An 18,729-nucleotide genomic window follows, 5' to 3' on the forward strand; every position below is an offset into this window, starting at 1 on the left:
GGGGCAGAACATCAAGAGATTCCCAGGATGCTAACAGTCAGAGACCACATGTGAAGCTATAGATAGTATTGACCCCTTTTAGAAAAAGCCAGACAGAGGCTCAGCGAAGCCTGCAGCTAGGGTCAGATCCCAAGCTCTGTATCTCTAAGGAAAATTTTACAGTTATGTGCTTGGCGCTTCCTGGAAGCTGAGGGTGCTGCTTAGGGCCCCAGGGGCCACATAGTGGACTCAGAATTCCTGCAAGTGGTCAAGGATCCTCAGGGTACCATTGTCTGCCCAGAGAAGGCAAGAAATGAAACTGGGTTTCTCTGCTATCTGTGGGGTCAAGTGGAGTGCTCTTCCTCATTCCCTAGTGATGGCCTAGTGAGGGGAAGCTCAGAGCCTGGGGAGGGTAGCAGTCAGTGCTTGGGTTACCTCTCCTCACAGCCTGGGCTTGAAGGAGTGGTCCTGAGCAGAAAGCTCTGTTCTCAACTTCCTGAGTATCTGTGTGCCGGTCAAGAACATCCCACATCCTCCCTCAATGGCCTGGCAGATTGCTCCCATACCTCAGGCCCCATCTATCTACTCCCAGTTCCTGTCATTGTGATCAGGTATTGCCTGAATTAGTTTTTCTTTGAGCAAGGATTTTTTTTTTTTTTTTACCTTTTAAACTGATTTTATTCATGATTGCTAAAAAGCAGAAACAGTTTCATGCATTTCAACAGGTGGAAAGACAAACTGTATTCTATCCATTCACTAAGAAACACAGCCACATCTCAAATGGACCACACTAACCGAATGAAGGCTGAGCTTGTATGACATAACAATATAGCGTTCTCAGAAAGAAAATATGTAGAAATAGAAATTAAATCACCATCAGGGAGGAGCAAAGGCAGCATGACCGATTTGTGTCACCATGAAGTCGGGGGTTAAAATACACAAGTCCGTAATCATCTTTATTTCTTCTTCCCACCTTTGCCACACAAGGACAGCATATGGTCCTAGAGGCTGAGGCCATAGCTTTTCACCTGAGCCTTATCTTGGATGTGTTCCTACAGCAGAAGTATGTTTCAAACCCAAGTTCAAGTCATGTACCTCCTACTCTGATCTTCCCTTGCCCAGATCTCCTTGGACATGAGATATTAAAGCTGGGAGGCTCAGCTCTGTTTCTAACTCAGCTACTCTCCTACCTACACCTTGGTGGGATGGACTAAGAGTCTTGGCTTACACCCATGGTGATCAGCTCAGAGTACAGCTGGATCCCTTGCAAGGCGGTGCTACCCCGTGGGCACTCTGGGTAAATGTGAGAAACATCTATTTCAAAAGAGCGACTCTTGGGTCTCATTCAGTTTCACAGTCCTGGCCTCCAGCCGGCAGCTTCTTTCCTGCCGAGGCTGCTGGTTTAGTTGCTTCCTCTGAAGAGGTGAGGTCAGGTGTTATTGTTGGAGCCCGAAGCTGCATGTGGATGGAGGGTGGGGCCATGGTGGTGGGTGAGGGTGGCTAAGGGCCGTGGACACCTGTCCTGAGTCCGGGCAGGATTCCACTTGACCTATCAGCTGGCTCTGAGGACCTGCCCAGGGGAGAGGCCTGTGCCCTGAGATCCAGACCAGCTGGCCTTGCCCCCCTATTTCTTGCTGAGGAATCTATCTTGGTGAGTCACAGCTTCTTGGAGACTTTGGTTCTTGCTTTGTGAATTGGGTGTTAAAACAAACCACTTAACTTGCTGCAAGGACTTCCATGGGCTCAGAGAGAGAGAGAGAGAGAGAGAGAGAGAGAGAGAATGGATAAAATGGTTTTACAAGCCATTTTTTTTTAAATCAATTGCTCTGCATGAACTCTGTGCCAAGAATTGGCAGTAGAAGTCCCATCCCTGAACTTCAGTTTCCCATCTTGGGAGGCGAGACCAGGGCTGATAGGATTCTTTTTCTTCCTACAGACCCACTTCCTGCATTCCCTCCATCCTGCACACATCCAGCAAGCACAGAGGGCTCTTGGAGGAGGCTGTCCCAAAGATTCCTGCTGATGCTTGTCTGATCCTGCCTTCTGTGAAGCATGGCCCCCACAGGATTACGGGACAAATCATAGTCCCTGAGCCTCGCTGCTCCTCTGGGACTTTTACAGCCCCACTTGGCTCCAGGTGCTGCCAAGCCTCGAGACTCCCATCCCAACAATGCCTTCAGGAGCCATGGCCACGGCTGTATGAGACCATTTGCAGAACAGGACTTGACCCTGCTACCCAGCAAGCCTTCCCTCGTAACTTCCCCCTGCCTCCCATGTCTAGCTACCAGGGCAGACCTAGAGAATGTCTGTGCCCCGGATCCAAGTGGAAGAAGTGGGTGAGAAAGACAGGCCAGCAGGGGCAGCCGTCCCTCCCGACGACCACCTCCTCAGCCTGAAGGCCCTCACTGAGAAACTGAGGCTAGAGACCCGAAGACCCTCCTACCTGGAATGGCAAGCCAAGCTGGAGGAGCAGACATGGCCTTTCCCGAGGCAAGCTGCCCAGCGAGAGGCAGGTTTGGAGCAGGGAGCATGTGGAGGTGGAGAGCCTTTGATCCCTCTAAGGGAGCCCGGAGAGCTTCTCCCACCTGCCAGGAGTGCCAGCAGGGGTGACAGGCCACTGACCACGGGCAAGCTGGAAGGCTTCCGGAGTATCGATGAAGCTATAGCCTGGCTCAGAAAGGAACTGGTGAGTTGCTGCCCTGCAAGAAGCCCATACAAGTGTGCCATGTGTGTCCCCTCCCTCTTTCTGTCTGACTTTGTGTTCCTGCATGTTTGTCCTCCCGTCTCTGCCTGTTTCCCGTCTGGGCATTCTGTCTTCCTGTTAGGTAAAGGGTGGATCCCATATCTCGGTGGATACATGGGGCCTGGGTCAGTCAGTTCCTAATTAAAGATATGGGGGAAACAAGTGCTAGCCCAAGGATCTGAGCCCACATTAAGGTGTTTTGTCTTTTCCTCACCAGAATCAATGTCTCTTTCTTATTCCTGGATAGCTAGGGGATTCCTAGGGTTTACCTGTACTTATTTCTCTCTGAAACCCTCTCTCCACCCTCCACAGTTGTCTACAGGGTTGGGCACTACCCCTCACTCAGCAAGCGAGTGACCTCTTTCCCTCAGCTGGGAGTTGACACTAGCTGGATGATGGCTCTCCCTGGGTGATCAACTCTGGGAAGGGCTCTCATCTGGGGTCATAGCTGTAAGTACTGGGACTCAGTGTGGGGAGTGCTATTTAATAATTCAAGGTGTACAAGAGCTTCCAGAAGGGGACACATGACTGATCACGCCTGGGGTGAAGGCATTGGTGCAGGCTGTTGAGTAAGAGTCTGCCCAGAAGTCAGGGTGGGTCCGGCCTTCTGGATGGAATGAGCAAGGGCAGAAGATGCTGAGTGGTGCAGCAGCTGGATCCTTTTACTGCCCACAGGCAAAACAAATTCCCATCAGGAACCTCTTACCACCACAAAAATTCCGGGGAAAGGAGGGCGTTGTCCTATCCTGCCCCAGGAAGACCACTAGGTTCCACCCCTCATGGCTTCTCAGCAGACCCAGACCTGAAACAAAGCCTCCCCCAGCTTCAGCTGCTTCCCTGAATTACCTACAGGGCCATCTGACTCCAAAGAGCCAGCAGTCAAGGGCCAGCTGCCTTCCAGAGCTGGCCGTAACTCTCTGGCCTGTTGGCAAAGCAGAGGCCGGCTTGGTTTGTTTAGCTGAGTCCTGCAAGATGTCTCTCCACTGGGCCCTGAAATTTCCCTGAAATAAAGCACTGGGCTAGTTCAAGGATGGAAGCAGCTCAGGAGGTTGGGCATCTGATTAGTCGGGAACCTCTCTAGTTGACATTGAGACTGATGGGTGGGGTTTTCACAGAAAACCCTGTGGATTCTTGCTTTGGGACCCCTGGGTTCTCACAGGAGCATAAGAGGTGGAAAGGTGGGCGTGCAGGGCCAGAGACAGACCCTGAGAGCTCTACCCTGAATTCCTGAGGCCAAACTGCTTTGATCTGACATAGGAACATTTTTCACATAGGGACAAAAAAATATTCCCATTAGCCAAGGATGCAGTTTGTTGGTTTTGGGTTTGTTTGAGAGTTTATTGCTTCTAGAAGCAGAGTTGTTGGCTGTTTAAATAAGTTCACATTCCTTGTGGGCTCCCCTTTGGGGTAGGGAATAGAGAAAATTTTCCTCTGAGTGAATGGAAAACAGTAGGGGCTTCCTTCGACTTTCTTAGACACTCCCTTTAGATAGAAAGGTACCATGGTGAGTTTTGAAAAGATAGCAAGCCTCCGTCACACCCCAGGCTGTTGAAATGAACACCTAGGATATGATGCTGAACATGTAGAGTCTTTAAAGGGTGGTTAAAGCAGCACACAGCCTAGGCTGAGAACATTGCCTGAGATCCACAGGGCATACTCATGCCCATTGTCAAGACACTTCAAACCAAGTGTGGCAAGGTGCCTCACCCAGGGTGCTGGCTAAGAGGAGGAGGCCAGCCATATTCAGGGAACTCAGACTGTAGAGTCCCAGGGCAAGACAGTCATAGTCAGGACTAATTTGGCTGCCAAAGGCTCTCTGATGCAGGCACAAGAAATACATGCCTTAGTAAGGTGCCTTCCATCTGCATAATACTTTCTGTTCCCCTGGGTGGCCATGGGTGGGTAAGGCTGGAGGTGATGACAGATGTGTCACAGTGCTCACTGTGTGCCAGGTGCTTCGCTGGGTTACTCACGTCTCATTGTCATGTGACCTCACCTTTCCAAACTCTAATCTCTCATTTCCTTTTTTTTTTTAACCTTTCTTTTTTAAAATTCATTTATTTATTTTTTTATTGATTATAGTTTATTCACTTTGTATCCCAGCTATAGTCCCCTCCCTCATTTCCTCCCAATTCCACCCTCCCTCCCTCATCTCCTCCCCGTGTCCCTCCCCAAGTCCACTGATAGGGGAGGTCCTCCTCTCCTTCCCTCTGACCCTAGCCTATCAGGTCTCATAAGGACTGGCTGCATTGTTTTCCTCTGTGTCCTGGTAAGGCTGCTCCCTCCTCAGGGGTAGGTGATCAAAGAGCCAGCCACTGAGTTCATGTCAGAGATAGTACCTGTTCCCATTACTAGGGAACCCACTTGGACACTGAGCTGCCATGGGCTACATCTGTGCAAGGGTTCTAGGTTATCTCCATGCAAAGGAATCTTTTCTGAGACTGATACTCCAAACTCTCATTTTCAAGAAGACCAAAAAGACTCAGAGATGAAAGCAGCTGGGAATAAGGAAGCTGGCATTTGAGCCCTGGGCCATCAGGTCACTTTGCCAATGGTAGTCTTAGCTGCTGCTACAGAATACAACATCCTCCATAGGCAGTCGGTTCCCAGAGTTCACAGGAGTGTCAGCAGTCAATGGAATGTATAGGTTGGAGGCAGAGAGAAAAACACGGTTGAATGAGAATTCCCTGCATTCCATTCAATCTTACAAAGGTCCTGTGCACTTGCGTCATTGTTCTCATCACACAGCCGAGCTCGGTGAAGCTCCTGGGAGTCAGTGAACCTGACCAGGAAGGAAGTAACAGAGCCAGGGCTCAGACTCAGCCTTCACTCTTGGGAAACACAGGAGTAAAATGACCCCACTGGGGCAGGTCCCGCTGATTATGCTGCAAAAGCCATTTGGCCTTGGAGCTCCAAATGTGCATCCAGATCCCCCTGAGCCTCTCTTACGGATGAATATTGTGTCCTGTGGGTCTGAGGTGGGGTCTGGGATGTGGAATTTCCAATATGTTCAAAGGGACGCTAAATGTCCTATGCTGTGCCGCATCTAGAGAGTAACAAGGACCGGAGAAGAGACCCGGGGATGTGAAGAGACTTCAGCAGACAGATCTGGGAGTCCCCAAGCTTGAGCTCCACATCCTGTCCCTGCCTTACCCACCCCACAAAGCCAAGCTTAGACAGCAAAGGGGGGTCTTAGTGAAGACCACCACTTAGCAAACCCCTGCCTAATGTTGCAGGAACCCCACATGCTTACCACTGGCCTTTCAGAGGCCCGCAGCAGTGTCAGTGCTGATTTGACACCCCCACGCCTAATTCTGCCCTGTCAGAGATCAGACACCAGCAAGGGCAGTAAAACACCTGGCTGGAAGCAGCTTGGTTGGAATGCTTTTTACTCTCTGTCTCAGTTCAAACAAAGCTTCACACTGTTTTTCTAACTTGTCCTGTGTTCACCCTCAAAGTGAACCCACCTATGTTTAAGGCACCAGTGAAAGTAGTTTTCATAACCTTTGTTATGCTGTATTGATTTACATTCAGAATCAGGGTTTCTCTGTACCTGGGCACCCCTAAGCCTCCCTGCTTATTTGTCAGAGTATTGGCTCATTCGCAAACTTATCATTTCTCCCACATGTCCTAAGGAGTAGACTGGGTGAGACTCTAAGTCAGTATGTGGGCCTTCCCCCTCCGTGTTGCCAAACACCCAACTCAACAGAAGCTCATCTATAGTCCTGGGAAATGGATTTCCTTCCCATACTAGACATGCGCCCTCCCATGGACCTATATCCCCAGTCATCCTTCTGTTATGCTTTCTTGTTAACTTGCATAGACTGACCTTGAACTCACTCTATAGCCCAGTCAGGTCTTGAACTTGAACTCCTCCTGCCTCTGCTTTGGAAGGAGATATAAATTTAGGCCTCTGCCACCAGACCCTGGTTTTAATGGAAGTTTAGGTCCTAGTAGAGGGCAACTTGTTGTGTGCCTCCATTCCATCTTGTAGGCCTTCTGGGAGGAGTTAAAACAGCCAGGAAGGCAGCTAGGGGCAGGAAGCATTTTCTACCATTTTCCTACCCTCCCCTGCCTCCTCCAAGGCCAGGGAGAGGGGTTGTGGGATCTGGACAGATTTCCAAAGCAAAGAAGGTGCTGGAGGCTCCCTCCTAGCTTTTACCCCCAAGGTATGGTGTGTCACTGCCAACATCCCTGTCAAACTAAAATAGAATGGCTTTTCCTTCAGCTAATGGACCAGGGATATTGGAAAGCAAATCTGCAAAGGTCAAGAGGTGTCTCTGAAGGGGTATGATTCCTGGACCACTGCACTGAGCTCCTTTACTCCAACCCCTTTTCATGCTAAAGTCTTGGGCCACATGGAGGCAGTTATAACAGGAACAAAGCCTACAACTTAAGCTTAGGGATCACCCCCAGGTCTCCCATCTGATATCTCCCCTTGTTCCTTTGGTCCCACCATGACTCTCCATTCATCCCTTGATTCTCAAACTGCAAATACATGATATCCAACTTAGGCCTGGCATCTGCTCCAACTAGACCACATCACTACCCAACTGTGGCTGGCAGGACAGCCTCTGTGCTTGGTGGTTTGGGCTCCCCTGACACCTCCAGGCAGAGATATAAACTCACTCTTCTCAGGGACCTGGAAAATAGCCATGGTGTTTCTTTGCTAGACTGCAGAAGGTCACAATCCCCACCTCCGACCCTGCAGTGAAGTCAGCCTAATGGGTGGTCTGGGGTGAGGTGGTGGCAGTTCTGGAAGGGTGAGCTGGAAGACCATGACCCTGAGCAGAAGTCTGTCTCCTCCTTCCAGTCATGTCTTACAGTCAGTCACCTGCCTTCTGTCTTGTCTCTGTGGTCTTGCTCAGAAGTGCCCTTGACAGACAAGGAGAGAAAAAAAACAAACAAAACAAAACACAGAGCCAGCATGGTGACACATGCCTGTGGTCCCAGCGTTCAGGGAGGCAGAGGCAGGTGGATCTCTGTGAATTGGAGGCCAGCCTCATCTACAAAGTGAGCCCAGGACAGCCAAGTCTACACAGAGAAACCCTGTCTTGAAAAATAGAGAGAGAGAGAGAGAGAGAGAGACAGAGAGATGGGGGTTGGAGGTAGAACACCTTCTGTTCTGTGAGAGGCAGACAAAAGTAAAAGCCTTAATCTTTCAGGTTCCTGGTGCACTCTGTGGTGAGAACCTGAGAATCCATAGCACCCACACTGTCTGTTGGTTTCCTGCAGGTGTTTGGTCCCTGCAGGCCGAAGGTGTTTATAGCTGTTAGAAAACAGAGGAAGAAAGCTGACAGGTGCTAATCAGGCAGGGCCTGTGTGTCAGAGCTGGAGCCAAGTTCTGGTGGCACCCTGAGGCCTCAGCTGGATCACCAGCTGGAGTTCTCAGTGATGAATCTTGGCAAGCACACAGCTCTGGCATGTATGACACCAGCTCCCATTATCCTCATCTGCTGGATACCCAGATGACAGGTCACACTCGCTGTGTGGGGTGGAGGTGGGTGATGACTCTGGGAGAGAAACCGCTAAAGTCCCAGCACACTGTCATAGTGGCAGTCCCAGAAACTTGAGACTGTTTGCTCTTCCCACTCTACAAAGGAGAAGACAGAGGCCCAGAAAGACCACAGGTCTTAGGTCAGAAGGGTTAAGGGACAGCCAAGGATGTGTGGCTAAGCCTGATGGAATGGCACCCACCTGACTCAGGCGCCAGGAGTCTTTCTTGTTTCAGAGACCTATCACATGTTCATATCATGAGCCACAGGCTGTCAAAGGCACACATTCAAACCCTGATGGTTTCAGAAGAGAATGTTCTAGAAGGCTCCACAGGACTGCAGGCCACATCTAAGAACACATAGCTGGAACTTTTCTCTCTCGGGTGAAGGTGATACAGTGCTCAGAGGCAGCCCGGAAGAGACTGGACGAGCTGGCCTTGACTCACAATCGTCTAGGCACCTGTCTGCCCAAGGCTGGTCTCTTCTTCCCATGAACAACAGATTATTTATCCGGGAAGGTCTGACTTTATAGGGGTTATGAAAATTTTTATATTGAATCTAGCTTGAGCTACATAGAGAGTGCCAGGCCAGCCAGGGCTACATAGCAAGACCATGTCTTAAACAAAAATAAAAAAGAGAGAAAGAGAGAATTTATAGACAAAGAAATGATAGGTGAAAGACATCAGAATAGTGGTGATATTCATTTCTTCTTAATAATGTCATTATTTCTACTTTTCTATAGTTTTCAGAAATTTCTAAAATAGGAACAGTGTATATATGTATATCTGTACACACACACACACACACACACACACACACACACACACATATATATATTCAAAGAGAAAAGGGCTACTAAAAATAAAAGGTAAAAGAAAAAAAGGGTTGGGCTCTTTTAAAAGTCTTACCACTGTAATTGGAACTCATGCCTCACCTTGCAGGCTAAAGATAGGAGTCTCCTAGAATAAGATGAGGGGACTTCCATCCCCAGACATGCCTCTGGGACCTGAGAGCTTTGGGAATTGCAGCCAATAGGATGAAGTGCTGACCCCATCCCAAGGTCCTGCCCACAATCCATCCTTCCTCACTGAAGTGTCCAGAAGGAAATAAAGGAGGCTTTGGACCCCAACTCAGCCAAGGAGTAGCTCAGAAAACCCAGGAGCCATGGGAGGACAGAGGGGGGTTTTCTCATCACACCACATCTCTGTAATAAGATAAGAAGTCCTTGGGTAGCTGGGCTGTGGAGCCGAGGCAGGTGCTATGGATAGTATTACCCCCATCTTACAAATTGGGAGAACTGATTGCCAAATGGGGATTTGACCTCGGATCTGCCCAGCTTCAGAACCCACGATTAACCCTTTTGATACTTGATACTTGATACGGCTGGCCTCTGTGTTATCATAAGATACCTCCTCATAGAGATGGAGCGAATACAATTCTTGGATAGTGGGCAAAATGGAGTTGACTTTGAAGAATAACACAGCAGAGTGCCAGGAGTTGAGAGGATTTGTTGGGCAGGCAGAAGGCACCTTCATGCTTGCTGACTGAAGGAGCAGTAGGTATAGTAGTCGTTTGGAGTGTGTGTGGGCTCTGAGCTTGAGCAGGTATGAGTTCAAATCCCCATGCTGATAATCAGTTCTCCCATCTGTAAGATGGGGACAGTACTATCAATAGCACTGAAAGGTGGCTGTGAGCATCAAGTGTTGTGATCCTGGCCTTTGGTTCCCCCTCTTTCTTTTCCTTTCTACCCTGATGGGTAGATATTTGTTACCCCCATTTGACAGTGATAAAAGTGGGGAAGATTAGGTAAACTGCAAGTAGGATGTAGAAGGACTGGACCAGAAATCTAATCTAGTTATAGATGGATGCTTTTCCACCCCACCCAGGACCAGTGACTGGACCAGCTGCTTTACCATCAGTTACCTGTGGGCACTCAAGAAAGCCTCAGTCTAAGCATATCTGTAGACTGAAAAATCCTTCTCACATACATATTTATACATATGTCAGACCTTCTTGTGGTGTGGTAGTATAATTAGATACAGCGTCCGGTGATCGAATCAAAATTAGTATTTCTACTTTTTAATGTACTACCCCTTCTGTGTGGGAGCACTCAACTTCTCCTTGAGTTATTCTGAAATACATACCAAATTGTTATAGACTAGTTATTTGGGTATGATCAGACCAGTAGAACCGGGCTGGAGCTGTAGTGCAGTGGTAGAGTGCTTATCTCTTATTTGCGAGGCCGTAGGTTCAATCCCCAGTACTACCAGAGGAACATTGGAATAGGTTTTCCCTGTTTTGATATCCATTATCAAGTCTTTCTCTATTTGCACATCACCTTCCCAGACTCCAGGGATCTCTGAACCCCTCATCTCTCCTGCTTCTCTCTGTTGTGTGCCCCTTCTGGGCACACCTTCCTTTTTCACACACCAGGTGCTGACGTAGCAGGGGTGGGTAGGCAGGGGACAGCCATCCTTCTCCCTTTTCTACGGAGGGTTCACAGCTGCCCAGAGATGTTCCTCTAATAATGTGCTGTCTGGGCACTGGAAGCCAGTGCCCCAGGTAGCTCTGAAAGCCCGGCCTCTCATAGAGAAGGTAGCAGTTTGTCTGGGGGACTTTCCAAGTATGAAAAATCAAAAACCTTATCACATCCTTAGAGCTTCACACTTGTGTCAGAGTTAGGAATTTCCCCAGGAGGACTTGACAGGCCCTGAGCTCTCTTACCAGCACCGGACTCTGGCCTGACCTTTCCAGTCAATACAGGCCCAACAAGGAGGCCAGGGACAGCCGGAGGAGGCAATACAACAGGTTCCCTCCTCCCTACTGAACCAGCCTAGAGGACTGGGGCGAAAGTGCTGGCTGTCCACTGCACAGCCCAGGCCAGGGACTACAGATCACAGGGCCCCCCACTGTCAGGAGAGGCCACTCCCACCTGTGAGGCCCAGCTACCTCCTCCCAGAGACAACCTCTCCAGGAAGCGCCCACTACTACCTGAGTCGGCAACTCCCCTGGAAACCAGTTCACAATGTGGAACAGGCTTCTGGGAACCTTTGAGTTTTTCCTTCTCCAGGTTCCCACAAACTCAAGTTTCCATTGAGCAAGACACCTTACCCGTACCACCTGCCTCCTTTCACCCTCGACAGTCTGGGATTCACAGGGGTCAAACTAAGGTTAAAGCATGCTGCATTGTCCCCGTTCTACACAGACTCCAACACAATACTGATTATAACAATGTCTGACATTATACATATCTGATTATAACAATGGCTGACCTTTGGGTGAAGCTAGACAAACAGCCAGGCAGAATACAAAGACTGTTTGCAAGCCTCAAGAATTAGGTCTCTGTTGCCCAACCATGCGGAAATGGAACGCGTTCTGTCCCTTCACACGTGCTGAGATAGTTCCTGGGCCTCACACCACTTCTTCCCAGCATCCATCAGAGACAAATGGAGGCTCTAAGACTGACATCTAAGCATCCACAGGAGCCCCAGAATTAGGGACTAGACACATACCCTCCACCTTGGTATTCCCTGTCTATCTGTGCTGACCATTAAACACCAAAGCCCAATCTCTACACCCTTGAAAGAGAGAGACAGAAAGAGACACACACAAAGAGAGAGAGAATGTGATTTTTCCGGGGCTGCTTCACATACTTGGGTCACATATTTGTCCTTCTGTAGCTGGCTAATGTCACTCAGCATAATGCCGCCAAGGTTCATCCATGTAGTGACAAGTGTCCAGTCTCCTCCTTGCTAAGGCTGGATAGCATCCAGAGTGTGGATAGACCGTGTTCATTTGCAGTTGGAGTGTGCAGCTATGAACACAGGGTCCAGGTCTCTGCTGGAGTTCTTGCCTCCAGCTGTTGTGGGTGAAACTCCTGGTCATATGGTAACCACTGAACTTACTCAGGACACTCCAGGGGTTTTCTGCAGCCTTCACTGTCATGGTGTGAGCTTCGCTCTTCTCAGGAAAGTGATTGCTGTGATCTTTTCCCAGGAAGCAGGGACACATTCACTTGAGAGCTTTCTGTCCCAGATTCTCCCATCAGACTGTCCTCTCAGGCTTTGTTCTTTCATTCCCCCCCCCCCCAGCATCTCTATCTCCTCTCCTCACTTCACAGTGAGCTCCGGAGTCAGGAAATCTCTCCTTTCTTTCAGAACCCTGTAATTACCCTGTATTTAGTTAGCTAATCCTACCCTTGGGGGGTTCAGCATCTACCCAGAGAAACAGATTCTCCTGAGAGTCTTCTCTGCAGCAGAGGAGTCTCAACAGCAGCACTGGCTCTCTCAGAAAGGCTGGCTCCACCACCTCAGGTCCCTGGAGGCCCTCTCCCTACAACCCACCTAGGCCTTGTTCCTAACTCTGACCAGTGGCATCTCTACCCTTTCAGCAGGCGCTGTGCCCAGACTATGGGATTACTGGAAGAACAGACCACACCCCCGAATCCAGCCTGTGCCTGTCTCCCCAGAGGGAGGGCAAGCCACTCTGAGGGAGGGATGGAAAATAAGTACATTCTACACCGAGCTTTAAAGGACAGTATTTGACCTGTGCTGAGTTGAGGGTCCTAGGCTGGGGTCTAGGACCAGTGTCCTAGCTTAGATGCTCCTGTGGGGCCTGGCCTGGCCTGGGGGGAGGCACTTGGCCACGAGTGGCCACTGCCCTGCACTTAGCAAGTGCTGCTTCTTTTGTAAGGCTTCTTGTCTGGCCTGGAGACCTCATCAGCTCCTTCTTGGAAAAGTGGAGGCATTAGTTCAGGGAGCATTAGTGACTGGTTCAGCTAACAGAAGTCTGTTGCCTCCGGGCCCTGAGAGAGCCACTACTTGTCTCACATAGGATCTGACTGCCACCATTCCCAGGAGGGCTAGGCCTGAGTGAGTTCCCTCATCTGTAAGGGTGGGGATGGGGTGCGGGTAAGGGCCAGTCAGGGATACAGTCCAGGTCAAGTGCAGGGAGTCAGGGGTTGTCATTCATGCAACCTGTGACTTTTAGGCATTGCTAAAGGAGTTTAGTTTAGAGCGCCTCTCAGCCATGTGAACGTGGAGAGCATGATGGGAAATGAAATAGGCCAGTTGCATGAGCACAAACACAGTAGGACCCTGCTCATGGGGAGTGGGGCCATCTCTGGAGTCATCTAGTTCCTAGAGACAGGGAGTGGAATGAGGTTGCCAGGGGCTGGAGGGAGGGAGTGGGGATTTTTTTCTTAATGAGCACCTATTTTAGTTGAGAAATATGGAAATTTTCTGGAGTTGGGTGGTGGCGATGGTTGCATGGCCATGCATATCTTTAACACCGCTGGACTGTGCTTCAAAATGGCCACGATGATACATTTTATGTTATGTAGATTTTACTTTTTTTTTTTTAATTTTGGAGTCTTAGCCCTTCACATTTAAGAAAAAAAAATTATTTATTTATGTAGTGTGTGTGTATATGTGTGTGAGAAAGACAGACAGAGAGAACACTGAATGCTAACTAATTTTCTTCACTGCAATTGCTCTGTATTCCAAACCCAAAGGGAAAGTGAGAGCATTTGCATTCATTTGCATAACCACGGGTGTGGGGTGGTGTCCCTTCTGAATCTCCTTTGGCTCCTTTGGCTCTGTGCACCTGGCAGGTCACAGAGCTGAGTCTCAGGACACAAAAGTACCATAACAATAGCCATGTGCAGGTGTGGGCAGAGGAGATGGCAGGATGGAAGAATTGGTCTCAGGTCAAGTCAGGAACAGCTGGTGACAAAGCTCTGTTAATAGGAAGCTGCTACCCACAAAGCCTAGTGTGATCACAGCTGCATTCCTTCTCTGCCAAGTCACAACTGGGGGGACACCATGAAGCCCTCTGAGCTCCAGCATCCTGACTTGTAAAATACAGACCTTCACGGTGAGGAGATCGTGAGGTGCCCCAGGGTTTGGTGTGTAGATGGATTTTGAAAAGTGCTGCTGAGAGTTGCTCTTGGCATGTCCCTTTCTTAATAGGAAACAGAGGTGCTGAAAGCATCATGAACCCTCTACAGGGTCCCAAGCATTGATCAGCTTTCTACCTAAAAGCCCAAACTGAGTTGTCAGTCCTGTGGATACCCACAGTCTGAGCTCCATCCCAGATTTACCACCAAGGGCCTTTTAACAGTTGACTTTAACCTCCCCATCTGTGAATTGTGGCATAGTAAGAATTTTACTCCACAGGTTATCAGGAGGATTAGCTGTCTGGTGGTGTTAGCTCTGTCTGGTTCATAGTAAAACAGTTTGTAAATATCAGCCCGTTTCTCGGGAGCTTTTATTTAAAAAACCCATCAGTGAGTTGTTGTAAGACATCTGATGAAAGAAAAAAAAAAGCTGGGTGCAGAGTGAGGGGGAGTCGCTACTCTTTAAGACTGTGGCCAATGGTTCAATCCCATGCCCCACAGATGGCCCAAACCCGTGTGCGTTAATCAGCACTAGCTGCGGTCAGGGTTATTAATTACACTTTAAAAATAAAAAGGAGGAGGAGGAGGACATGAATTGGAAGATACCAGGGAAAGTTGGAGGAAGGTGGTAATAGATGGATATGACCAAAATACATTGTAAAAGGTACGGACTTCCAAATGATAAATAGTGCATGTTATGGCAGGCCATATACGTGGTCAGGACTGTCACAGTAGAAAGCCCCCTTCATCCTGCCCATCGCATCCCCTCTTCCCTGCACAGAGGCTATGCTGCCAAACCTGGTGTTTGTTACTCTTTGTGGTCTCACTCCATATGAACACCAACGAGTGGGAATGAGCCGGCAATAACTTTAAGCCGGGACTGCTATAGAGAAAGATTTAGACATTGTTGCTCGCCTGGCACAAAGCTTCATTGGGTAATGTCACTTTCCCATGCCTTCGCCTGGTCCTCTCACCTCTCTGAGCCAGGAAGCGTGCCTGCTGCCAATGGACCTGCCAATGATCCACGCCATCAGCTAGGATTCCTACTGATGCGGGTCCTCAGCAGAGATCACAGAGCTTGCAGCCGCCATGCACCCTGCTGACTCAAGTCTGGCCTCTCTTCCCTTCCAGGCGGAGATGCGGCTCCAGGACCAGCAGCTGGCCAGGCAGCTCATGCGCCTCCGAGGAGACATCAACAAGCTGAAGATCGAGCAGACCTGCCGCCTGCACAGAAGGATGCTCAATGATGCTGCCTTTGAGCTGGAGGAGCGGGATGAGCTGTCCGACCTCTTTTGCGACTCTCCTCTGGCATCCTCTTTCAGCCTTTCCACACCGCTCAAGCTCATTGGCGTCACCAAAATGAACATCAACTCCAGAAGGTTCTCTCTCTGCTGAGAAGCCTTGTGATAGAAGGGGGACCAGAGCCAAGGGCGAAGCGGGGAGTGGGAAGGCTCAGGCCAAGTTAGCCAAAGTAGATCTCTCCGAGACCGTTCTGGGGAGTGAAAGGCCTCAGGACCTGGTGGGAGTATGCTAGCGGCTTCAGCTTTGCATTCCTGGGTCCTTATATTCAATACCCAAAGAGTCTGCAGACACTATGTAAGACAGGGGTCTAAGCAGGATCTCATGGCCTTCCCCTCCTGTGGCCTACTTTCCTGTGTTCTAGAATCATTGGTGCTAAGATGTTGGATCCCAAAGGGGAGCTCCTCACTACACACAAACACACAAAACTTGTGGGTTTTTTTTTTTTTAACAGAAAGCTCTCCTCAACAGAAGTTGGGAAGATTAAATTATGTAAGGAGCACCATCTCTCGTGTGCTGTTCCCACCCTCTTAGTCGTAGCTCTAATTGCCCCGAGGTAGGTGCCTCGGTAACCTAGGCAGGGGTGCGCTAGGACAAGAAAACCTAAAGGAATAACAAGGTGGCACATGGGAATGCAGGCTTCGCTTTGATGGCCACCAGCATCCCTGGGAAGGGGCTCCACCCAGCTTCTCTGAACCTGAGCCTTGCTTGCTACAAGGCCATGCTGTCTCTAGCTGGCCTTGTATACCTTTGGCAGAGCACCTTGTATACCTTTGGCAGAGCAACCTAGGTGCCCCGCTGTCTCCTGTCATGACCATTTCAGCTACTTCCCTGCCACCCACAACCCCAGGAGAGCACCTAACAGGCCACTAGTGACTAAAGCAGGCAGATGGGAGACAGATTTCCTACAAGTGAGTGCTACTGTAGGGGGCATGACAGAGGGCTCCTGGTGGGACATGATACTGTCACCTGTCTCACTTTATCCTCAGCACCAAAGACCCCAGGGATCCCAGACACCTATCCTGAGCCTCTCCCAAGGCTGTGCCTGAACTAAGCAATGAATTTTAATTGACCATGACTGTTAACTAGCAAGTTGCTAACTCCTTAATACCTGTCTGATTCTTGTTCTGATTCTTGTTCACATGGAGAACCAGTTGAGTAAGCTAGGCAGAGTCTAGGGTTTCGTCTTCAGAGTTTTTTCCTAACAGCACGCTTGAGATCAGTAAAATGTTAAGCTCATCAATTCAGGGAAAACCTTGAAGAGCACACCTGGCCACGTGTAATCCTGTTAACATAAGTTTCTTAGATACTGGGTGTGTCTAGTGAGGCCTGCTCATTAGCAGAGGGGCAGAGTGAGGCCAGGAAAGAAAATGGCTTCCTCCACTTACCTGGCTGCTCAGTGGCTGTAGAATATGAAGGTGTGACATCTTTGTGAGTCAGGCCTGGATGGAGCTCCTTGCCAATGAACTTGAACTCCAAAAAGATGGTCCTGATGCTCTGGCAAACCCACAAGTTGCCAACTTCTCTCTCCTTCCCTTTCAGACCCCCACTCATTCTTCCCACATGGCAATCCTGAGTATCGGGAGGGCAGAGCATAATGCCCAGATGGTGGACTCTTGGCACTGATCACTTGTCAGAGTCCTGTGGTCCACACTGACTGTTCTCTCTCTATATAATGTTTCTTCCTCCTGACTATCCCCATGGCCACAACACACCCAGGGAGAAGCTGGACTGGGAAGATACAACTGAATGGTCTCTTCCTTGAGAATTCAAAGAGCCAGATGGTTGTGTTTTTTTTTTTTTAAAGGTAGAACAAGCCAAGATTTCTTAAGAGCCCTGAAGTCCAGAGACCTTGATCCTAGCCCCTTCCTAACTACACAAAAGTCCAAGAGGCCTTTATTTTCCATCACCTCCTTTCTCCAGTCACCCTCTGGCCGTCACACACACACCACTTCACAGAGAACACGTGAAAGAAGGGAGGCCATCCCATATTCTAAAAATAATGTCAAATTGATTATAAGAAATGAATCAGGGGTTGGGGATTTAGCTCAGCGGACAGCGCTTGCCTAGCAAGCGCAAGGCCCTGGGTTCAGTCCTCAGCTCCGAAAAAAAAAAAAAAAATTAGTGCAGGTCTTTAGTGCCAGCACTCAGGATATCTCTTGAGGAAGGAAGATCAGGAGTTCAGGATTAGTCTATGATACATAGTAAGTTCTCCAGGTCAGCCTGGGCTACATGAGACTATGTCTCAAAAGCATCAAAAAGGGGGAAAGACATCAGTCATTACAGTAACTGACACCTTAGCTTAGAGCAAAACAGAGTGATCAAATTGGATGTGGTCAGTGGCTAAATATGTGGCTAAGCAGTTTGTGCTCAGCTAACCCAGCATCTTCCTCCTGCTTTTGTCCTTTGAGGAAACTTTGTCCCAGCTGTGGGTTTGGATAGGTTAGATGTCTCTCAGCTTAAGTTGTTCATCCCAAGAGAATCTGATTCTGGGATGAGGAGGGAGGGTGGGGAGGGGATCAAAAAGGTGGAGGGGAAAGCTGGTTTGTATTCTTACATGCAGCCTAATATCTGTTAGCTCCCTGCCTTCCACTGTAAACTCACACCATTAACTGTTCATTCTACTTGTAGAATCCCTGCAGAGATGTCTATAGGCCAGTGCCGACATTAGCCGCCTTCCACAGCCAGCTTCCTGGCTTACTGTTTGTACACAGTCCTGTTTGATGTGTCCTCATTAGCCATCTCCATGTTCCCCTCCCCCCCAGGTGAGACTCAAAATATTCACTGTGCTGCCACAAGGTCATGTCCAGTGCCTTCATGGGCTCAGTAGCAATCACAGAGGCCTAGAGGGCCTGGACAGGCCTGACTACAACCTGGCCTCATCCAAGATCTACCCCTGTAGCAATACCAAGTGCTATTACATAATCAATGGACAATTTAAAATGTTATTTTTATGATTATTTGTTTCTATATTACTGTTAGAAAAAGTGAAATAAAAATATTTCAAAAGAATATATCCAAATAGAGACATTTACTTTCTTTTTATTTGTCACGGTTATAGTATACACAAGACCCGGACCATAATTGGGTGGATGGATGGATGGATGGCTTCATTGATGGGTGATCTGAACACTTAGATGAAGATGTAGAAAAGAGGAAAATATTCTCTAGGATCTTTCTCCACTTGGAGAAAGGGCCACTTGGAGGTGGTTGCCATGGAATTCCATCCTGTAGACCATGTGAACACACCTAATATACCTATCATGCCTGAATTTGACCAAAGACAAAGCAGAGGCCATTTTTTTAAAACTCCTGTA

At 48.9% G+C, this 18,729-nt stretch overlaps 1 protein-coding gene across 3 annotated transcripts in view; it reads left to right on the plus strand.

Moving 5' to 3' along the window:
- Fam167a (family with sequence similarity 167 member A) overlaps positions 1-18,415 on the plus strand; it is a 31,363-nt gene extending 12,948 nt beyond the window's left edge. For 2 of the 3 annotated variants that reach the window (XM_055610000.1, XM_055610001.1), the window contains 2 exons: positions 1,916-2,665; positions 15,245-18,415. In XM_055610000.1, the coding sequence (XP_055465975.1) occupies positions 2,282-2,665; positions 15,245-15,508 (648 nt within the window). In that variant the 5' untranslated portion in view covers positions 1,916-2,281 and the 3' untranslated portion in view covers positions 15,509-18,415. The remainder of the gene's footprint in view (positions 1-1,915; positions 2,666-15,244) is intronic. The other variant, XM_055610002.1, reaches the window with a different exon arrangement.
- The last annotated feature ends 314 nt before the right edge of the window (positions 18,416-18,729 follow it).

This window comes from Psammomys obesus, unplaced genomic scaffold (genome assembly GCF_907164565.1).
Source record: "Psammomys obesus unplaced genomic scaffold, mPsaObe1.curated_primary_1811, whole genome shotgun sequence".
In the NCBI taxonomy this organism is placed as follows: domain Eukaryota; kingdom Metazoa; phylum Chordata; class Mammalia; order Rodentia; family Muridae; genus Psammomys; species Psammomys obesus.